The sequence below is a fragment of the Pocillopora damicornis genome, chromosome 6 (genome assembly GCF_964200805.1).
Source record: "Pocillopora damicornis chromosome 6, jaPocDami1.2, whole genome shotgun sequence".
Classification (NCBI taxonomy): domain Eukaryota; kingdom Metazoa; phylum Cnidaria; class Anthozoa; order Scleractinia; family Pocilloporidae; genus Pocillopora; species Pocillopora damicornis.
In genome coordinates, this window is record NC_142675.1 from 10,134,518 (window position 1) to 10,158,037 (window position 23,520).

Sequence of the window (23,520 nt, forward strand, 5' to 3'; positions counted from 1 at the left end):
GATTGCTTTTTGCTACGATGATTGCTTTTATTTTCATTTGATTGTGTTATTGACAAAGTTGTTGTATTTAATTATTCGAAAATCTCGAAGTATGATTAGCAATGACATCTGCTTTAGGAGGCCGGGGTTTGCTGGCAATGTTTTCAGGAATGTGTGGTGCTGTGACTGTTGCACTCCTCTCTTGTGGTTTTGAGCATTTTCTCTCTACAATGGCATTAAGGATTGGCTTGAGATGATAATTGGTTGTCTTCTCAAATATGGGCTTTGCCACCCATTCTTTTGTATTTTTCGGAAACACTACCTTGTATTGCAGCTCCCCTTGGTTGGCACCCCTGGATACAGTGGCTTGTTGTCTACCAGTGTTGGCATTATGGTCTAGGGCTGCCAACTGAGTTCGAGGAACCATGCCATTATAAGAGAAGTGCTGCCGTTTGGGTGCATATTTGGTCTGCACACTATGGTACATCTCTAAATTCCCAGTATGACAACTTAGTGTTAGTTGCTGAATGTCCTGCAACAGATTTTTTATCGAATACAACCTCCTTCAATGCATTATGAGCAGAGGAGCCAGGCCTAAGCCACCTTTTAGTTCTTGCGATAGCTGGAGGGATTGGTTGGCGGGCACATTCCTCATACAGGTCAGCTGAATCCCAGGAGTGGATATTAGCAGTGTGATAGACAATGGATATCCACTTCTCTCTCAACATCTCCTTGTCTCCCCCACATGTTTTGGCACACCACCAAAGGTGGTTTGAGATGGATTTGATCCAGAGAGAGAGATCAGCACATTCTTTCTTCTTTGCTTTTTCAGTTAACTTTTTAGTTTCACTCTTGGAAAGGTGCCACACATCAAATTGATGATCAAAAATGATGGAAATTTCTTTTCATGTCAGCCCTAATGCCCACATGACGGTCAGTTGCAACGACCATAATTTCCCCCCTTTTTCATAGATGTTTTCCATACAGCGTTTAAAACCCTCTCTTTCCATGGCATTGCTATTTTTTACTTCACTAACCTGAACAACCTTGAAGTCAATAATCTTATCAGTTTTCTGATCAATCATGGTATATGTCCCATATTTTGCATTATGGCCAGGACTGTCACAACGCCCATCCCCTGAAAGCCACAGATCTGGCCCCCCTAGCTCAGAAAAAGTGGAATTTTGTTCTTTAAGCCAGAACTCATTGATTACAAGTAATAAGTACTTGTTTTGAATATTATAAAATGTTTTCGCACTGAAAATTTTCAAGTTTAAGATAACTGCCAAAGATGCTTCTTTTGTAAAGGTAGAGCCACTGAGCTAAATAGATGATGACAGCAACAAATTTCCAGCTGCCATCCCCTCAAGCATTGGCTGGCTTTGCCAGGAGTACTTATGATTATTCATACATTCTAGGGTGACAAATAGTTGGCTTCCTTGTGTGGATTGGTTCCCCTTAATCACAACTGCACCACACTCAGGACAGTACTTAAACAATTTAAATAGCTCTTGTTTAAATACAATGTATTTGGTATCATCCTGTGGCTTTTCGCATTTTGTTTCTCCTTGGTGTTCGTTGTCTGATCCTGACAAGTTTTAATCATCTGAATCTTCCTGTTTTGTGGGAAGGCAGATGTCATCTTTTCTTGGAGATACTTCTGGGGAAGTAGCAGCTTCAGTTGCTTCTTCCTTGTTATCTTCAATTTCAGGAAGGAATACCTCTTCAGTCTGGGTGCTGCTTTCTGAAACATCAACCTCGACTTGGGTGTCAGTAGATTTCATCATTAAATGGAGACCATGATTGACTTGGATCCCAAAATCCACACCCTTGTTTGGCAAATTCACCTGCACTGCTTGTGACTCAACCAACGTGCTTTTAGGCCCTATATAATGTGGGAATGGATATGATGGGCTGTCTGAGGTTGATGTACTTGCTCCACAATTCACTACATCAACAGGTGCAGGCTGTTCTAAAGCTGAAGCTGCATGTTCTTCGATTCTACAACTAGGTTGTGCAGTTACAGAGGCTATATACTATAACAGAAAAAATATTAACTCTGTTATGGTATGGGTTAGTGACCCTTTGAGAGAATGAAAAATGTAGGTATGGGGGATAAACTATGCTACTATATGGTTACACAATGATTCAATGGGATTTTCTTGGAAAATATAACACCTGACCCTGCCCTCCTTTGGTTGAAAGCCTGCACTGGTTTCAACTTAGAATTTCCAGTTGTATTAACTTTTTATTCACATAGAAGGAAAGAAGGTTAAAAGAACTCATTATTTAAAGGATAATATCCACAACTTATATATAGTCTAATTGTACTAATTTTGTTCACCCGCTAGTTAACAAAGGACGGGTATAATGTTCCTAGAATTAAAGAATAATCACTTTATTCTGAAACAATTTAATTTTGTTTGCCTACTGGTCAAAAATTTTCAGGCGAGACGAAGTACATAGATTACTCAGAGTTAAAAAAACATAAAGTAGAAGGAATTCCATGGCAGGATATTGTTTTGCTTAAGGAGAAGAAATACTTTTCTGTGAAAATTTAATGTTTCTCAATGGAACCTATTCGGGTGATATCCCTTAAGATATAAATTGTTATTGCCCCCAAACTGCATTCACCTTTCAATTTTTTTTTATAAATCATGCATAAATGATGAGCAGCTTCAAGAGTTTGCAACAACCCAAGCTTTGCAACAGCCCAACCCAGTTACAAGAGAGTAATTCGCGATTCACTTACTTCTTTTCTGACTTTCTCTTCTGAACGTTTCTCCGATGAAAGTCGAGGTCTTTTTGATGGTTTCCGATGCGAAAAAAACCGTGGGTATTGCACCTGGTTTTAGCGTAGATCTGGGTTTCAAACCAAGAATTTCTGCTTTCAAGTCTCGTTCGTAGCAGTCAGGTGTAAAATGTTCTGAGCACAGCCTGGAGTTTTTCGAAACGACCAGATCCGCTCATGAGATCCTTGCCAGCCACTGTGATCGTAGAGGTTCATCCCTCGGAAAGCAATGGTAGGATATACCAGTTGTGTACCTCGAGTCGTTGTTACAATCGAACGCCGCGCAGTATACCATTTTTAAGCTCGAAAGTAATCGAAGTAAATATTGCAACGAGGGCTACTCAACCGCCAAGAACAGATAGAAGAATAAACTCAAACAACTCGGGCTTCCGTATTTGTACATCCTTTCTTGCGTAAGCAAAGAATTTAACCCATTATAGAGAACTTATAAACCAAAGTTCAACACGAATTTCAAAATTTTATTTCTTTTTGGACTTCTTGCGACATTGTTAACAGCGTGCGTTATCGTACATGCCATTGCAAAATCCAGACTACAAACGCGTTGCAAACTAATGTTAAAAAAGGTAAATAACAAAATATGGGAAACAGAATGGAAGATGAAATATCTTAAATTACCAGTATATAAGAAAAATTAAAGTGGAGACCCTATTCCGAAAACATCGAGGTCAATCCAAGTATAAAAGATGCGCCGCACATGATCTGGACACGTAACTACGTTTCAGAGACACAGGGTTACGAAAAACACAATATTTTTCTCTTACACAATCCCTGGATAGAAGACCAATTTTCTAATATGAGAGGCGCTTGAATCATTTTTTGCTTCACCTTGCACAATCTTTACTCCTGGAAAACCACAAATCCTTTCCCGCGAGCAAGCCGCAGTCCTGAATTCAACCTGTTTCTTGCCGTGTTTACCTTCATCCCCATAACCTACGTCACACGCTACAAAAAGAACCGCTGACATTCGTGTTCTGAGCCAACATACCACAGTCAAATATCGAGCCAATTATCACTAAAAACCCTTCGTTTTCTAGATGAAAACTGTCGTTCGAGGGAAAAAAAATGACGGAAATTTGTTCCATCATACAAAAATGTACGATACATGGTGAAAAAAATTACATGAATTTGGACTTCAGTTCTCCTAAGGCAAGGTAATGAATTCTATTTTTAGATATTGATATAACTAGATGTGCTTATCTCCAAATTTTCTTTCTGTTTGTTCAAAGATTTTTTCCGTTCTCAATTTTGATCATGATTTGACAGTTTCAACTGTTACAACCTAACAATGACAAAACCATATGATCTCGTAATCTCGATAGTAGCGAATCTTAGGGGAGAAAAACATGAAGCTAATTTATTTCAAAGCAGCTTGTACACACCGAAACCACGTCGGTAAAAGTATTGGATATTCATCTCGCCAAGATTTTCTGTTTTAACACTTTTCTTAATTATCAATGTTTTCATTCGAAAGAAATTTCTTAGTTAAAAAGGTGGCTTGGAAGAATATGAACTAAAGCAGTGGAAGATGCAGCCGAACGCGTTTTACTGTCAGTCGGTTTTGGGTGGTGTGGTCAGAAACAGGTAATCAATGAGGTGAGGCATATTTTCAAACTCTCAGTTACTGCGAAAACTAGGAGAAATGACTGTAAAAAGATTATTGATATTTGAAAACTTGTTTGCAATTCTAAAGATATTTCAAGATCGAGAGCCTCCTGTGAGGGGCAGCTTAATTGCTGAGTTCTGAAAGACCTTGAAAACGCTGACTATCGCTACTACTAGCCGCTTTTTTCGGCAGCTGATGTTGAATTTAAGCCCGTTTTTAGTTTCGTGGTTAAACTCATAGAGATGCTCTTTGAACGTTGCTTAAATAGAAATTCGATCTGTTTAACATCAAATCTTGCGCAAAACATGTCTGAGAAATTTAGACATTTTATTCGATATTCTACCCGTAATTTTAAATCAACCTCGATCGTGCTGTGCGCTTGCCTGATTTGAAATTTGTTTGAGTGTTGATGGCTGGTGGAAAATTTTTAGTAACTACTTTAGAACTGTACACGTTGATACCTTGTCTCTGACCACGCCATGCCGCGCCATTTGGTCTCATCAAGTGGAGATGATGACCAACTTTTTAAAAGACCTTTTCTGCTTTTGTGGCAAATGAACAGAGAAGACAAATCAATCGAGCGATATGATATACAAGTTTTGATTAGCGAGGACACTTAGGCATTACGGGTTTTGGACAACATTAAATTGATTCCCTTAATTTGGTAAACAAATAGGATCTCCGGTGGACGAAAATCAGCAGAACAAATGATGACAAGACACTGAAATGACGGTGAAAAAGATCACTAAGAGTAAAAAGCCTTTCTTCTGAACAGTCATATTGTTGAAAAAGCTCAAGAAACGTGACATTTCAAGGGAAAAAGATCCGCTATTGAATAGAGGGAATATTTGAAAAGTGTGGGTGAGAAAATGTCCAAGGCTTTGAAGGTAGAAAATCAAGATATGAGTGGTCATAAAAGAATTTGTCACCAGAAGTGTGATTAAAATATTCGTGTTGTTGTGTACATATCTAAACTTAGGTTAGACAATTTGAAACCCATTTGAGGAAGAACGAATTCAGAAATCACCCGCATGTAAACTGAGGCGGTAAAAAATTACTAAACGTTTCAGTTTAAACGAGATCGCATCGAAAAATTGTTTTTCTCTCTTTACCTCCATACATTGTTTTCGAAACAGGCGAAATTCCGGTGTTTCATCAATATTTACAAAATAAGCATTAACAGTTTGTGATTTGATCTTATTTTTCAACCTAATTTCGTTAAAATATGCAAGAGGGCAAAAAATGTGTTATCGGTAGGATCATGAGACATATTTTTTTGAAAAGTGGTGAATGATCGGGACAAATTTGACGTCTACCTTTGAAAGCAACTGGCGTCTGGTGCAATAAATTTGAAAATCAATGGAAGTGTTGAGTCGAAACACATTATTCTGAATTGTGTTAAGCCGTAAGTTTTGTGACCTATTTTTGCGAATTAGCTCTAAAAATTTTATCTAAAAATATAAAATCAGGTTGTGATGAAGGGAGATATCTTACCGTGAAATCTGCATATCTCCTGAATTTGTTGAATAAAGACGAAACTTCCCGTTTTTTACATAAACGGGAACTTTACGTAGAGACAGAAGAACGAGATAAGATGAAGCAAACTTAGTGGAAAAAAATGTTGTACCATTCATGGATATCTTGAATATGAAAGTGATCTTCGCAGTAATGGATATCTTGTCGAGATGCTTAATATAGCAGAAACTGAGATCACTCAAGGGCGTTAAAATCTATTGAATATCTTCCTCAAAGGTTGGATTTGCATTAAGCATTTCATTTCCTGGGGTGTTGCTAAAGCGTATTCATATCGTGGCCATAAAAACGAATAGGACGAGCTTAAAGATTAATATCATGGAAGTCTTTTAAAGTAAAAGTTTTTCTTCTTCTGTTTATATGGAGGCGGTTTTAGATCAATTTATGCTGCTCTCGCATTTCCCCCGGTGACAAAACATGCGCCAAAAATGGGACCGCTTCAAGTTGTTTAAAACGATGCACGAAAGCTTGTAGTGTAAAGCAAAATTGCAAATGGGGAGTTTGGAGAGAATGAAACCTGTGAAAAATACTTTCACAGAAGGCAGTGCGTAAGTAACGGCCATGTGATCCCACATTAAATGCATATTTTTCTTATTTTGAAATTTCCTGGATATCAACACTGAGAAATTCTGTGAGTAGTCATTATCCCCAGGTAAAGTTTGGGACTTAAAATCGTACACAAGTTAAATTATTTGAGCCTACTATGATGATGTCTGCGTCGATGCACTTTTGTCTCGATGTGGAACAATACCCTATTTAGAAAACCATAAGGCGGAGTTATCGTCGACGGTCTAACTCGGTATTACATGAACTCTAAAAAGTGTAAATTCGGCAATTCATTAATGAAACAGTCAGAGCCTCGTAAGCCTTCTATTTTGGAGTTTTGGATTCGAGCCTTTTTTTGTTGCACCATAATAGAATCAATGAAGTTTTTGAGAAGCCTTGTCAATCTCACCCTTTCTTCTTACTCTTCTACGCATATGTTAGTTTTTTTGACGCAGAGACTGGGCCTACGTGGCTACTCCGTCCAGTGTTTTTGAAGAAAGTTGTAATGTTTTTCAGTATTATCGATATTAGGACTTCATCTGTAATATCAATGGTGAAAGCTAAACGAAAGCTGAAAAAGTGTACAATGAAAAAGCCCAATAGGTGGTCATAACTGCTGAAAGTTTTTGACAACTGAATAATAATGACACATTGATAGCGAACTAAACCGCAACAATAGCAGCTAGCCAACCTGCTTTATCAATAATTGCGTTATCGTTCTAATGAAAATCGTTCTTCATTTCTTTAAACGTTCCCTTCTGTAGAAAATATCATCGATTGTGGTATGTGAATAGACGTGTTCATTCATGCTTTCAACTGCACTTATCCCCGGACATAAACGGTGTAAGAAGTAATTCATAAATTTACACTTCGTTATCTAATAGGTAAGGGGACAATCCAAATTCATTTACAACTGACCATAAGTAGCCGTATTGCTTTTATCGGTTCGGAAGCGTTGTTGTATGGAAAGGAATGAAGAAACCCAGCGTTATGGCAGCCCGAACGTAATTTATAGATGAGATTTTAAAACTCAGGGTTGAGTCAGAGGGTAGAAATGTCGATGCAGAATTTGCAAGTTATTGTCAAATTTTCGAAATGAAGATAACCGGCTGTGAATTCTCTTGTGTTTTTACCTTTTTAAGACTATACGACGTCGATGTCAGTGAAATTTAGTTATAATTTGTTTTCTAGCTCAGTTTGCTCTTAAAATTAAATACAGCGGCAAAGCTTTATTTGGTCAGAATTAGGGACAATTTCCATTTCTATTCGATAGGTTTTAAGCCTCTGATTGATTTGAATTAATTTATATGAGTTATTTAACGTTATGAGCAACTCAGCCTTCGTTTATCGAGCAAAAAGTAAGACAAAACAAAAAGATTACAAATTAAAGGGTCGAAAATTGAGCCGAATCATTTTATTAAATACGAATGAGCATATTTGATTCTTAATTGGTCAATAAAGAAGCTAGTAAAAACATTGAAATCATCAACAATTTAGGTAAAGATTTTAGGTTTACACAGTCTTAATAACAACATAGATATTAAGAGAGATGTTTTTCGTCTTGTCACGAGCGTGGGACAAAGAAAAAATTCTAAGTCCCCATGAGGAATAGGAGTAGGACATAACTTGTTATGTTAGCAAAGAAGCTTTTAAAAGCTCCAGGTACACAGCTTGATTTCAAACACGGCACAGAAAACTCAGTATGTTACAAATTTTCTCGTCATTATTAAAGAGACGTAGATGTACAAAATATGAGAAACAGCTTATGATTATCATTCGGCTAAGTTTGCGCTCGGAAGGAAGTAGAACGACAAGGCTTCGTTTTGACGATAATAGTGATTCTTCTTTCAATTTTAGCAGACAGGTGTAATATCTTTAGTTGGAATTTAAACAAGTAAATTTAAAGGTGATCTATCATTAGATAAAATTTCCTTTTGCTCTGCGAATATTTATTTTACCGCTCGGAACAGAAAAAAATAAGAAAAAAGTAAACAATCAAGAAAAAGGCGAGCAACTCGAAAACAAAACGAAAGCGAAAAAGGCCGAGCGAGACAAACTGAGCCGCTTTCTTTCAAAAGCCCCTTTCAAAATATTTGTTCTTCATAGTGATCAATTAAAAAGCTAATTTGAAAACCAGTAATTTATTGGGAAATATGGAAGGATCGAGGGTTAAATAGATCAAGCAGACGAAGCAGTTTCTAAACGATGAGGAACCATCGTCATTAAGGTGGGATTTTGGGTAGTTTTAATTTAATTCCATCTTGAAAAGATGGCTGTATTCTCTTATTCTACAGGTTATAAACCTGTATTCTCTTCTCTGTATTCAAGAAGAAGAAAAAAGAACAATTATGTGTGTGTGTGTGTGTGTGGGGGGGGGGGGGGGGTGGGGGCAGTTATTAACCATACCTTGATGTAACGAACATTTTGGTATTTTTCCCGCAAATTCGTTCAATCGAGGTTTTCGATCTACCAAACCCTCGATTTTAGGTTTGATTTCTTTTGGGGAACCCAGGTCTTTAATTTGTCTTGTGCTTGCGACAGAACGAATTCAATACCTTCCAGGCCTGCTCGACAGACGACAATTTCTTCTGCTTCTTTTTGTATTTGAAGATATATTTGGAGGCAGTTAAAGTTTTTACTGTATTGAGGCATTTTGTTTGCAGCATTTTTCATCAACTTATGGATTTCGCTATAAGTATCGAGGCGGTGTGTTTAGACGTTATCTCTGGCTTATACCTTTGTCAAAGAAGTCTTGAGTCGGTGACACCTAGCCAGAGAACTAAGCAAATTACAGGGAAGCTATGGAAAGCCGGATCGTATCCAGAGTGATCGCGGCCTTGAATTTTATGGGCACTCAGAGAATTTCTGCTAGAGGTGAAAAATGGGAAGAATTCGAAATAGATTTTAGCCTCCTTCAATCTCAAGGAGGTAAGTTTGAACTTTCAAACCGGTGATTGCGCGACAAAGTGATCCGATCTACTTACTATGGAAGATAAAGGAGTCAGCTGAAAAAATAAAAAAAACATTCCAAGGTACTATGGAATCCATAACGAGGAAGACAAGAGGAACTTACACTGTAGCTGTTCAAGGCGCATTGAAGGTTATTTTGGGCACGGATCGAATGAAGGCTATGGCATTGACAGTAGTGCTACAATGTAAATTAAGGGGGAAAGACTTATCTCGGGAACACGCGAGCGTCAACAGCGTCAGGAAGAAAGCAAAGTACTACTCGGAAAATGGTCAGACATTGTGCAAATAGGCAGATGACGTGACAGCTTTAGCCCAGCTCCGTGTTTTGTAACCTGATAACGCGCTCGTTACACCGATGATAGCGCGAGTTATATCCGTACTTTATTATGATATAAAACGGGGAGGTAGTTACAAAATGTTTCATTATTACAAGATTCTGCAGAACAACGACACGGTATCACATTTAAGACTTCATCCAAATAAGATTTTAAAACAATGAAGGTCAAAATGAAACTCTCGTGGGAAAAATACTCACAATCTTTGAGCACAGCGGTGGTTTACGACAGATTCGAACCACTGACGACTGAATAATGAAGACTCACTGAGAGAGAACCAAAAAACGCAGCAATCCCATGAAAGTGACTCGCTACATATCCAGTCAATCTTCGCGTTATCATTCTAAAATATTGCCCGGTATATTGGGATATAAAATAGATTCTACGTTATTGAAACTTTCAAGAGGAACCTTTATCATTACTGGTATATTATTGTATGTGTGTAGACGTATTTCGGCTCCACTTGTGCCTTAACATAAAGAGCTCAAAAAGTGCTTTAGCAGGCAACAACTCGGCAAAACGTAAGTTAACTTTCAATTTTCAAATATTCCAAACGTATTATTTTAAACTGAGCTCAAAATTTTCCTTTTTTTCATATTTTATATAAACACACAAAGCTTCGAACAGCTTGTAGCTGGCACACCTGCCATATGAAGCTAGTGTGGCCTATCATTCATATATGTTTTTTGGATGTTTAATGGTAGAGCATCGGTGCGCATAATTTGCCGATAGTTTTAGGTTCGATTCACCATAAGCACTCATAACTTTTTGTTTTTCGTAGCCTCGCGACAGATCGAGAAATATATTTCCTTGAATCGAAGTTTGTTTTAATTTTTATTTAAAAGCCAATTTCGTGCTTTGTTTTCATAGAAGGATAAATTAAGGATTGACAGTATGACTTGAAATACGGCAAAGAGAAATCAATAATTAATAACAAATTTTAAATACGCATGTACATGTTTGTTTTTCATATTTAACGATTAAAGATTTGACGGAGATAATTCGTAACTTAGCAATTAAGCCTCTTAGCATTTATATTTATATCAAATTTCTTTGCTCTTATGCATTCATTTTGCCCTAGCTAATGTAAACACAGTAATCCTTAATTTTCCAAGGTTTGGACTCGGCCATTTAAGTTTAATAGTAAAACAGGTCAAACCTTTTTTCTGAATTTGTCTAAAACGGTATTGATTTTAAAACTGAAACTAAGCTCGTAATTAGTGCTAACCATCATAGTTGCTAAATATGTATAACATCTTAGCAGGCAAGTTGATGTTTATCGTGAGAACAATTAACAAACCCTTAAAAAACCCCTGACAATCAATTATTGCGTATTTTGTTTACATTTCGTTTTTCTAGCAAAGAAGTTTAAAAAGAGATATGTATACGAGTGCGATAGATTGCTGTCTTATGAAAAATATACCGAAGAAAACTATCGCTTGTGGGTGTTATCGTGCAAAAGAAATCAATCACCTTTCGCTGGCCTCTCTACAGAAGCCTTCAAACATGACAAATATAGCAGGTTTCTCTACCTCCTGAAAACCGTACAAGCATGAGCATTTTGACCTCAATATCAATATTTCAATTTACCAAATCAATTTGAAATCTTTTATTGATCTCACTTACTAAATTCCCACCGACATTTACTGAAATTTTCTTTCAATCTCAGATTTTGTATTCCAGATAATCTGAGTCACTCGATACTTGCATAATGCGTAATCATATACCTTTCGTTAGCATCGTTTCATTTTTACACTTTTGTTCTCTTTCAGTGTTTTCGTCATCCCATGCTGTTCATCGTAATTAATCATGAATGACAGCAATGCAACCTCAACGTTTCCTCAACAACACTCTGACTTTGGACTCAAGACCTTGAGCAAACTTCTTCCAGTTGCCATAGTAATAGTTCTGGCTAATGGACTCGTGTTTGTCTTGTTTTACCGATGTCGTCGACTTCGCACTTCTTCTAACTACGTGCTTCTCAGTTTGGCAATTTGTGACTTCAGTACTGGCGCTATCGCTATTCCATACTTCATTGTTTATAGTTTTGGCATTTTGCCGCCAAAAATGAATGATGGGGTTTACGTCTCGCATACATTACTAGCCATTTCAGGTGCTTATCACATACTCTTTATTACTGGGCTCAAGTGCATGGCAACTGTCAGTCCACTAAAACACCACTTGGTGACCAAGAGCTTGGTTTTGAAAATTGTGTTCGGCATTTGGATCACTTCTACTGTTTTTGCTATCATTCCTGTCGTTTTGCATAGTGCTGAGGTATCTGCACGTTGGGAAGTTATTCATACTGCAGTTTGCCTTGTTGCAGTGTTCCTTTTCCCGTACATATTAATGATTTATGCATACATAGCCATGTTCAGTGCAATTACTAAAAGGCAACGACCATCGTTGATTAAGAATAAAAACTCGCGGGAGCAGAAGAAAAAAAAAAGTGACAGGAAGTGTATCTTGGTTTTCGCAACCATGGCGATCATATATGCCTGCTGTTGGTTCCCTTATTTTATGGTCATGCTTTTATTCCAAATAGGACTAAAAGATTTGCTTAGCGTCATTGAAGCTGTTGTGGTCATTCGATATATCACATCCTTGGCCAACCCTCTTCTCTACACGTTTTTCAAACGCGACTTCTGGTCCGCCTTTCGGAATCTGTTGCAAAACAAGGAAAAGGTCAGTTCTACTTCTCAAAAAAGTCAAACAGGGTCTCTTAGTCTCACGAGCCGATTAAGATCCAGATCAAGCGTCAACAGCAGAAGGTTAACGACGCTCGGAGGAGAAGAACAAGAACCGAGAATGATTCCCAATGGGAACGTGACCTTTGGGGAAGAGACATTTCTTACAAGCCGTGTTTAACTGCTTGCAGGTGATGGACACTCCACTGAGAAAGGTTTTTTTTTTTTGCCTAAGAAAACAGCACAAAGTCATAGATAAGTTGGACTGAACACTCCGCGGGTATTGGATTAAGTTTAGCTCATTAAACCAATCACATTGCAAAAATAGGACCGGCGTAGCACCTCAAAAGCACGTACAATTTATTTACCAGTGATAGAGTATTCTTTTAACATTACTTTTTTTGTTTGGTATATTATTATTTTCTTTAAGTGATACAGAATTTACTGACGTATTGCACCACAACTCAAAAGCATTTTATTAATAGGTATAGGTTAGCTAATTTTAGTCTTTTACATGTTTTGTGATCAGTTATAGTAATCGTTTGAAATTAGATTTAAAATAGGTATTCTTATGCTGGTGAGTTTTGAACTGTTTTCATGGGTGGTAAAGAATTTGACGATTGACAGCGCCATTTTGAATCGTGTTTAACAACTTAGCCTCTTTACTGTGAGGAAATGAGTCCCACCCAGCATTTTCCGTCTCTTAGCGATTTGTTTGAATTATTAGGAAATGGAAACTCAATACAAAGAATGGTTTTTGACGACAACTAGAGCAGGGTCTATTTGTGAGCTGACGTTGTGGTTTTTCTTTTTCGGCCAATTTTTTTAAAATGGCGGCGTCGAGTTTTAGGCATTTTTGAGCGCACAATTCTTATCCAAAGCTCAAGTTTTTCTTTAGAAACCTAATACGCGGTGAGTGGTAAATTTTTCCACCGTTTACAAAAGGAGCGGAAAAATATGGTCTTTCTAATTCACCTTTTTTTTGCTCCTTTTTTTATGATGAGTAGTGTGCAACTAATAATTTTATTTTCCAACTGCATAAAGTAGAGTACATATAACGCGCGATTAGATTATAAATATTCCGCGATATTATACGGTTACTTGGACAATTAGTTATTTTGTACTGTTTAAAAAAAACTGTTTGATAAGTTTGGTAGACTTGCCTTCTCTGGTGCCGTATTTAACAGCTGTAAGTGTCGTCGGCATGTGATTGAGTCGGACGATGAAAATGAGATGTAGTTTTAGAAATTCTCTTTTTGTAGGCTTAGAGCTCATACATGTCTTTGAGAGTTTGTCTCCTGGTAGATTCAAAGCTTTGTTACTTGTGGTAAATTATTCATCACTTTTCATCGATAAACGAACACTTTTCTTCTTGCAGTACTTTCAAATGTGCACGAGTTGAGAACAACGATCGAAAATAAAATTCAACTTTGAATCGTTTTGAAACCCTATGTGACAAGTTGACGTCTCATGGGCCTATCCGACGCGAGCATTAGGCAAGACCTGTCACAAACCACTCCTTTGTTTGACCGCTTTTCCCGCCTTATGAGAATTGCATAAATATTAAAGCAGTTGGATAATTAATATCTTATGAGACGTTTTGGTGCGCAGTATCACTGAGTATTTTAGTCGTTTTTTGTATTTTGACTCGCCCTGCGGAATAGTAAAAAAAAAAAAAAAAAGCACAACTCGTGAAATTACTCAGCGATACTACACACAAATACGTTTAAAAATATTTATTTATTCTTGAATAATCTTACTGAAACGAAAGCAAAGTTCCTGTACAGTTAGTCGAGATAGCAGAGCTGTCTGGATTTTAAAAGCTTGTGATTAAAAGATTTACTATGAGATTTGTATGAATTACTTATAACCAGTTTACGTAGCATGCTTTATATGTATTGGATAATTGGACCTTTGTAAAGTATATCGAATTTATTGTAGGTATGATTAACACAGAGAACTGCAAAGCTGTTTAAAAAGCACTTTCTGTTGTTTAATTTTCCTTTCTAATGACTTAATCATAATAATAGGTAAAATGGTAGTATCAATAAAATTAATATAATTGATGATGCTGATAACACGCAATTATTGGATAAGGTTGAGCATTATATTTGACAGTTATTCGAAGAGTGTGCGTTGAACATGAGATGGTTCAAAAAAGGCGTGTCGCGCCGAGTTTCAGTTTTTGGCCTTTTCAATTTTTGGCAAAATGCAAAAAACCATTACAGCCAATATTCAGCCATGTTAACCTCGCACTTGATCAATATCGCATCTATATCATGTGATAACCGAATTAGACCATTGTTTTTGGCAAAACAAGACTTTTCTTTCTGAGTTTGCAAATGTCTGATTTAATCTAATTTAACCATAGTTTGTGATGACGTATAGAGTAATTACTCCAGAAATATCAGAGGATCTGAGTGGGTGATGGCTTTTACGGCTCACGAAAAAAAATTGGCCATTTTACGACCAGCCATCCAAATCAGACAAACTTACACATTCCAGAAAGGAAACATTACGGTTACCTTTTGTTACGAATAACGGTTAAAAAGGTTTTTGGCCTTTTCACGGCAAATAGTTAACCCAATTGAGACACTTATCACTCGGTTGTTTCACTTAGCTCACAAGTAAATGTTTCTTACTCACGATATAGACGATGTTTACTGGTGCTGGGAGACGTTATATAACCAGGTGTTAGATGACCATGCACCAATGCGATCTTTCAAACGACGATCTTCAGTAGAATAGAAGTTTATCACCCCTGAAATTCGGAGAGAAATGGTGGAACGAAAACGGCTTAAGAAAAAATTTAATAGATCACGTAATCAGTGTGATTGGGAGAGCTACCGTATAGTGCGCAACAAAGTAGTTAGCATGAGAAGAATATCTATACGTAGACATTTTGAGAAGCTTTGTTCGGACAAATATGCAGATCAAAAGAAGTTTTGGCGTGCCATCAAGCCATATGTTAATTCCCGAAAGAATGTGGACAATAGCGGAATAACATTAAAGGAGGGTGACAAAATCATCAGGAATCCTCAAGAGGTGACCGAGACATTAAATAATTTCTTCACAAGCTGTACTCAAAGTGCCAAAGAACAAAATCAAAACGGCTATCCAGTAGATTTATCGCACATATCAAATAACTTAATAAGCAGGCCGAATGTGTCGCTAAGCAACACTAATCCAATAGAAGTTTACGAGGTAATGAGGAAACTTGCTCCAAACAAGGTTTCTGGATGTGATGGGATCCCTCCACTAGGAGTGAAAGAATCGATGGATGTCTTATGCTTCCCTCTTAGTACACTGATAAATCATGTTTTAACTTCAACTAAGATACCACAACAGTGGAAACTTGGTGAGGTCACTCCAATTCTCAAAAAAGACTGCAGCCTATTACAAACTAACTATCGGAGGTTTTCGAAGAAATTGTTCATTGCCGAATAAGCCCGTATTTTGAAGAAATCTATCACAAATATGTGTTTGCTTATAGGAAATATCACGGCTGCGACTCAGCACTTCTTAGTCTAACCGAACAATGGAAAAAAGAAATTGATAACAATAAATTGATCGGTCTGGTCTCCATGGACTTGTCCAAGGCTTTCGACACCTTACCTCATGAACTGATTGTTTTGAAATTAAAAGAATATGGAGCAGATGAAGCAACAACCTCCCTGATAAAAGATTATTTATCAAATCGATTCCAAAGGGTGAGACTGGGGGATACACTTTCCAATTGGCAACTTATATGCAATGGTGTACCACAGGGATCCATCCTCGGCCTTTATTATTCAACATCTTCATGAATGATCTTTCATATGTCATCAAGAAGTGCACTCTGTCCACTTACGCTGATAACACTCAAATCTTTTACGCCGACAATCAACTCTCCAAAGTTGAAGAAACAATCAACAATGATCTTATTAGTGCTGATATATGGTTTGCGCGTAATGGTATGAAGAGGAACAGTTCAAAATACCAGGCTATGGTGTTGGGAAAACACAAAGGAACTGATGAACCAGTGTTTAAGTGTGAGGAGTCACAACTTCACACATCCAACACAATGGAACTTCTTGGCATGACAATCGATGACAAATTAAATTTTGAAAAGCACATTGCTAAAATATGTAGAAAAGTCATTCAACAAGTCGCCGTATTAAAAAGGATGCAGAAAAGGTTGTCTTTTGAGACTAGAAGGGATTTTTATAAAGCTTTCATTTTACCACACTTTAATTACTGCTCCGAAACGTGGCACTTCTGTAATAAAAAGTCAGCTGACAAGTTAGAGTTGGTGAACAAACGTGCGCTCCGTTTTGTTTTTAGAGATAAGTCCTCGCCTTATGAGGAACTTTGTAAGCGTATCGGTCTCTCAAGTCTTCGCGAACAGCGATTAGCGAAAATATTGTCCACTGTCTTTAAGATATTAGCCAGTGATGCAGGTCCAAAAAGCTTACGTGATCTTATAACAGTAAGGTGCTCCACTTATAACCTTAGGGGCACCACAATACTGGACCTCCCAAAAGTAAAATCAACAACCTTCGGGTTAAGATCATGGAGATATGCTGCATCGAAATTATGGAACGCTTTACCGGACGAGTCTCGAAAGATACAAACATTTACTACTTTTAAAAATTATTTAAAAAGATTAGATCTCACAGGACTCTAGTGCGGTGAGGATCTATCCTTGATTATATTTACTGTTTTTAATGATTACATTTTATACATTTTTATACATTTTTATACATTTTACTTGGTGACTACATTGTTAAATTCTTATATTTCAATATCAGCTAGTTCTTAATCTTAATTTATTTAAATTTATATACCTTCATAAGGCTTTATAATTTCCTTTTCTCTTTTTATTTCGTGGCGTACCTGTAAACTAGCTTTTAGCTAAGCGTTCTGACCACGTTAAATAAATTGATTGATTGATTGATTGAAGGAAGAAGTCCTTGATTCGATCGTCTACAACTTGAAATTCATCACTTTTTAATTCCTGAGGCGAAAATCGAGAGCATTCTTTAAACGTCATAAAGGATAACACGTATTTGCACATTTCAAAGTTAAATTATCTCAGATGTTTATGGTTTTGGATGCAGATGATCCGCACACGGTAAGCTCCGATCCTTACATGTCTTTCTAGCAGGGAAATAGCAACCACTCTTCAAGCCTTAATTCAGGACAACGTGTTTATTGCATAATTTCGAGACATGGACCCTGTTTTTAACCCTTCTTTTTTTTGTTCATTGGAATATTCATGTTCTCCAAGAGGGTAAAGGTGGTCAAATGGCAGTGAAAAATATCGCTAAAAAAATTGGAGTTCAAACTTTAACTCAGAAACAGCGTTAGTCCGATGACAAGTAATGTGTTTTTTAAAACTACAGAGGATCTTTCACTTGATCTGAAGGCCTTTTGACAAAGAGAAAATTAATTTATATTTAATTCCAACGGATTTTATATCTAAATTCAAATCTTGAATCGATTCAAATAAAGTACCACATTTTCTTGAGAAACTTACCCCACTTATTGTTTTGCAATGCTCAAGGGCATGCATGCAAGTTAACTCCAGTTGATTAAACGGTCGCGTGTCGTTACTCTCGAACAAACCTATACTAGGTTGGATTCTTTCAAGAAAGTAAAGAGTGGATTGACCCCCCCATATATCTCCTACTGAAATTTTCCCGTTCCTGGGCCAGCCAGGATTCTAAAGAGGGTGCAGGGGGCATAAATGTTCCGTATGGAAGCTCCTTGCCAATATTTAGGTAAAAGAACGTTTCAAAATAGTTGAAAATCTCACTTTTACAATTTCCCCCTGATTCTTGTGGGTTTCAACTGAGTTGATATTGTGCATTGGCCACCGTAAAGAGTTTCAAAGCTGACGTTTCGAGCGTTAGCTCTAAGTCAGAGCTAATGACGAAGGGCTCACGCTCGAAACCTCAGCTTTGAAACTCTTCACGGTGGCTAATTTTCATGATAAATTCAGTTGATAATAACCAAATTTTCTTGATATGCTCCCCCAGTGACGCAGCACCACAGTTTCTTTAGAAACTTATCCCCTTTTTGCAATTTTTTTCTTTTTTTGTTTGTTTGTTTGTTTTTGGCCAAAACAAACGGTACATCAGCTTGAGCGAACAAAATCCTACGAAATCTGACATTGTAACTTGTATTCCAAGAATGAAGCTATCCTTATTCCCAAGAGAAATCGAACGAGCAAGATCTAAGAACGAAGATTAATAATTTCTTAGCAAACGAACCGAACAGTGAGCGACTCAACTTTACCGACGGATTGAGACCGACCAATCACGACCGACCAACACCAGTAGAGTCTCATAGCCAATAACATTGACGGAAAACTGACCAATCGGTTTTTACGAAGGGGACTTAGAACGTTCGACTGACAACAACTATTCAATTGACTCTGATGATGACTTTGGCTAAGGTTGTCGAAACGTTAGTCACCACTACCAAAAACAGTCCTTCTCAGGAATGCACACACCCGGACGATCAAACCACTCTATTACATGTTACTCCCGGGTTGAAACCATTTACTGTAATAATTTCCGAAAAAAGAGTCAAGCGATGGCAATCCAGAGTTCAAAAAAGTGTTCAAAGCAATTGACGTTTCCTGCATCAACTGAACTCTGTAAGCCCAAAAAGATTTGACGCAAACAATGAGAACCTGCACGAGAACCATTTAGCCTTCAAACATTTTGCTGCTGTCTCACTCACCTAGCTACAATGAAAACGAAACCAACTCTGGTGACGATAAGAGAGTAAGTTTAATAGTCGTATGGAATTTTTTCGCGAGGAAAACGAAACTTCGTATCTCACTTTTACCCAGATATTTCACAAAGGAAAAATGGCATCGATTAACATTTGATAGATTGGAGAGTTTTTAAGGGCTAGAAGCTTGAGGCATTTTCTAAGAAATAGAGCGTATTGAATATTGAAATCCTGAGCTGAAAAAAAAAATTTCCCGGGTAAAAATGTCAGTAGGCTTGCAATGACATAGAATGTTTGTTGATTCCAAATTTCAACAATAATAATTATATTAGCGATAATAATAACTTGCAATGTCTTTGTTTCCTAACTCCGCTCTGATAAGGTAACAAGCTACAGAGCAACATTCCGTATGGAGGAAGAGACACAAAACTGAGGCTCGACTAAAACAAAAACCAGTACACGCTTCATCGCTTGTACTACAGGCCCCAGTTGTTCAAGGGTTAGAGAACGCTATCCACCGGATAAATCGCTACCTGGTGGATAGCGTAGTACGTTTTTCTTACATTTATCCACTGGATGGTAATTTATCCGTTATATAGCGTTATTCACTCTTTGAACAACTGGGCTTAGATCTATAACTACTACTAGTAAACATCTCGAGAACCGAAGGTATTCTCAGCGATGACGATCTCTGGTAGCTTTTCTTAAAAAATTTTGTGACTATGAAAAGGGATTAACAAACATTATGTTTCTGGACCTAGCACCTGAGTGGCCCTACTTCTAAAGAGGCGGTGTTGTTTTCCCACCACCCCCATTAGATCGTAAAAGTAGGAATAGGAGAAAGAGACGATAGGGATATCCTCCTCATCCCTGTTAGGCAAAACGATCTCACCAGTTTCGTTTGCTGAGGATCTCCGGGTATACACTGATCAATATCTTACCTATGAGATACATATCACTAAAACAGCCTCTAGTTGTATGAAGTAGTTAGTAAAGATAACTAGAATTAAACACCTTTTAGGTATAAAAACACTTTTATTACTAGCTTTGTTTTCTGTTTCATTGTGCTTCAGTGTGGGAGAACACATCTAAACGTAATCTACACAAACTGCAGTTGGTTCAAAATTTTGCTATCAGAGTCGTGTTAGGTTTAAGGAACTTTGACCACACCTCTCAGGAACGGAGATCTCTTAGATGGTAAGATGTTACGGAGAAGGTTTTATCAAATAACTTTGTTTGAGCATTCAGATGTGTAAATGGTTAAACGTTCAGCAGTTCACAACAAGAACATAATGAGATGCAACAATTTCGTTTCTTTTTAAATTAGTAATTAGTTGCAATCTTAAGAAAGCTCATGCAAAAGTCATCATAAATTTTTGTTTACTTGGAGACGATCTTATTTTTACTGGCAAGATGCGAATTCACATTGTTTCCGCTGCTTCCGTAAGCATCGCTTCTTTACGTTGTTTATACTCTGCGAATTCATATTCGAATTGTAATGAAAAATGCTCCTGAAGGAAACTTAAGCGAGCAAAAAATAAAATGACTTTAGTATATAAGGTGCTAACCTTATCAATTCAGAACTTTGGTCGATGATGAGAGAACTTTTTTGGAGCAAATACCAAATGTGTCATTACGTACCCATAAATGTTTTCGTCGCTTTTTTTTTCCCTTCTTTTCCTCAACGAGAAAGGATGTGAAAAAAAATAAGTCAGGAGAGAGGCTGACATGGGAATAAAAATGTTCTTGTGACTTACTGTATATACTCCACAGATTTAAGTCCAGTCCAAAATGAGATTTACTTTTGTTGCCTCGCTGCTTGTGTTCATTTTAAGAGAAGGAAGCAAACCTGTCGTGGGTGGAGGAAAGAAAATGAAACAGCTGAAAGCCAGGGTAAAAGCATCGGAAGAGTGCCAACTTAACATTTAAAACTTGTAGAAAGTTGTAATGTTTATAATACTAACCAATCTTGATCTATCATATTCAATGTGATGGTGATGAAATACCTATCACAGAGTACTTAATCATGTAGATATTGATGAGATACAAAAATATCTCCTTTTTCTAAAAGATAACTACCGCCGATGTAGTCGTCTTCGCACCTCTTGTAACCATGTGCTTCTCAGCCTGGCAATTTATGACTTCAGTACTGGCGTTATCGCTATTCCATACTTCATTGTTTATAATTTTGGCATTTTGCCGTCACAATTAAGTATTGGGGTACACATCCCGCATACATTACTAGCTGCATCAGGTGCTTATCACATACTCTTTATTACTGGGCTCAAGTACATGGCAACGGTCAGTCCACTGAAACACTATTTGATGACTAAGAGCTTGGTTTTGAAAATTGTACTCGGTGTTTGGATCACTTCGACTGCTTTTTGTATCATTCCTTTTGTTCTGTATGATGCTGAGGTATCTACGCGTTGGGACGTTATTTATACTGCAGTTTGCTCCTTTGCAGTTTCCCTTTTCCCGTACATATTTATGATTTATGCATACATGGCCATGTTCAGTGCAATTTCTAAAAGACAGCGAGCACCTTTGATTCAGAATAAGAACTCACGGGAACAGAAGAAAAGCGAAAGTGACAGGAAGTGTATCTTGGTTTTCGCAGCCATGGCGATCATATTTGCCTGCTGTTGGTTCCCTTATTTTATCGTCATGCTATTATTCCAAATAGAATTAAAAGATTTGCTTAGCGTCATTGAAGCTTTTGTGGTCATTCGATATTGGCCAACCCTCTTCTCTACACGTTTTTCAAACACGACTTCTGGTCCGCCTTTCAGAATCTGTTGCAAAACAAGGAAAACGTCCGTTCTTCTTCTCAAAAAGGTCAAACGGGGTCTCTTAATCTCACGAACCGATTAAGATCCAGATCAAGCATCAACAACAGAAGGTTGACGACTCTCGAAGAGGAAGGACAAGAACCAAGAATGATTCGCCATAGGAATATGACCTTTAGTGACGAGACATTCCATACAAGTTGTGTTTAACTGCTTGCAGGGAATGAAAGAAGAACGCAGACTTGGTACCTCATTTATGAGTCAAGGGTTACTGCTGAATCGCCATTAAGAGCAGTTGTGTGGTTGAACTTATGCATGACCTTCATGTATAATACACGCACGAGACGGTTTGTTAGTCTCCGTTTATACTCAAGAGTAGAGAGAGGCATTGTAAAAGGTTTTTTGCCCAGAAACACAGCACAAACGAATAAAAAAGCTGGACTGAGTCGTTTGAATATATTTAAGTTTATTAGGCCAATCACATTGAAGAGATGAAATTGTCGCGGTGAAAACAAGCTTCATCAATAGCAAGCACAAAATTTTTATCATTTATTTTGTGTAATATCATTATCAAGCGATTAATAATTCGATGAAGTATGAAGTATGGTGTTTGCTGATTCAAGTACCTTACGACGAGTGTCAAAATGAACGTGTTAAAATTAAACATTTAGAATATTTGTAATTTGTCGTTACCACGTATATAAAGTGGATGCTATGAAAAATGGTTAAATTTTAAGCTCTATAGAGCCCTTTTCGATAAAAAAATCGTTAAAACAAAACCAAAGCCGTTCCAGATTACCCTCGATTGTCAATTAAAACTTTTTTAGAAACACTCTCTTCTTATTTAGGGCTCTTCAAAGCGAGGTCGCGTTCAAATTTGCTGCTTTATTGATTATCGCCATTAAGAGCAGTTGTGTGGTTGAACTTATACATGACTTTCATGCATAATACACGCGCGAGATGGTTTGTTAGTCTCCATTTATACTCAATGGGAAATGTGTCAACTTAACCTTTAGCAATTCTAGCCAACATATTTGATTGACGGAAGTCTAAGAAATGCAACAGGAAGTTTGAAGCCATATTTTCAGGGTACAACGACAATTTTATCTAGGATGGAAGATGCCCATGGTTTGAATAGGTAAGTAATTTGTTCAATTTTAAAATGAGATAAAAAAGATAGTTTAAGACATATAATTCATTTTTAGTTTTTCGACACATTGATACAAAAAGTGAATTCCAAATTTGAGAGTTCATAAGAAAATTTACCTTTTCACTTACGGTTCCAAAGATTGCAGGTACAATAATTTACATAGGTGAGATCAATGCTAAGATTACTAAGAAAGATTTGGTAAATACATTAGAGATTTTCAGTTCATTTTCAATTTTTGCTGGATACTTCATTAGTATTGTAAAAAAAAATTTAGGTAACAGTTCCTTTTTTCCTCATGCATATGGACATCACAGGTTGCAAAAAGGAAACTCAGTTTTTTCTGTGAGCTTGTACAAGCATGAATATTATAGCATTTTGTTTCTGAAATGGCTT

The 23,520-nt window shown here is 37.2% G+C and overlaps 1 protein-coding gene across 1 annotated transcript; it reads left to right on the top strand.

Moving 5' to 3' along the window:
- The first annotated feature begins 11,467 nt into the window (after positions 1-11,467).
- Positions 11,468-12,780, top strand: LOC149043867 (octopamine receptor beta-2R-like). The gene has a single exon (XM_089209102.1). The coding sequence runs from the start codon at positions 11,588-11,590 to the stop codon at positions 12,644-12,646; it is 1,059 nt and encodes a 352-aa protein (XP_089065228.1). The 5' UTR covers positions 11,468-11,587; the 3' UTR covers positions 12,647-12,780.
- Positions 12,781-23,520: the final 10,740 nt, after the last annotated feature.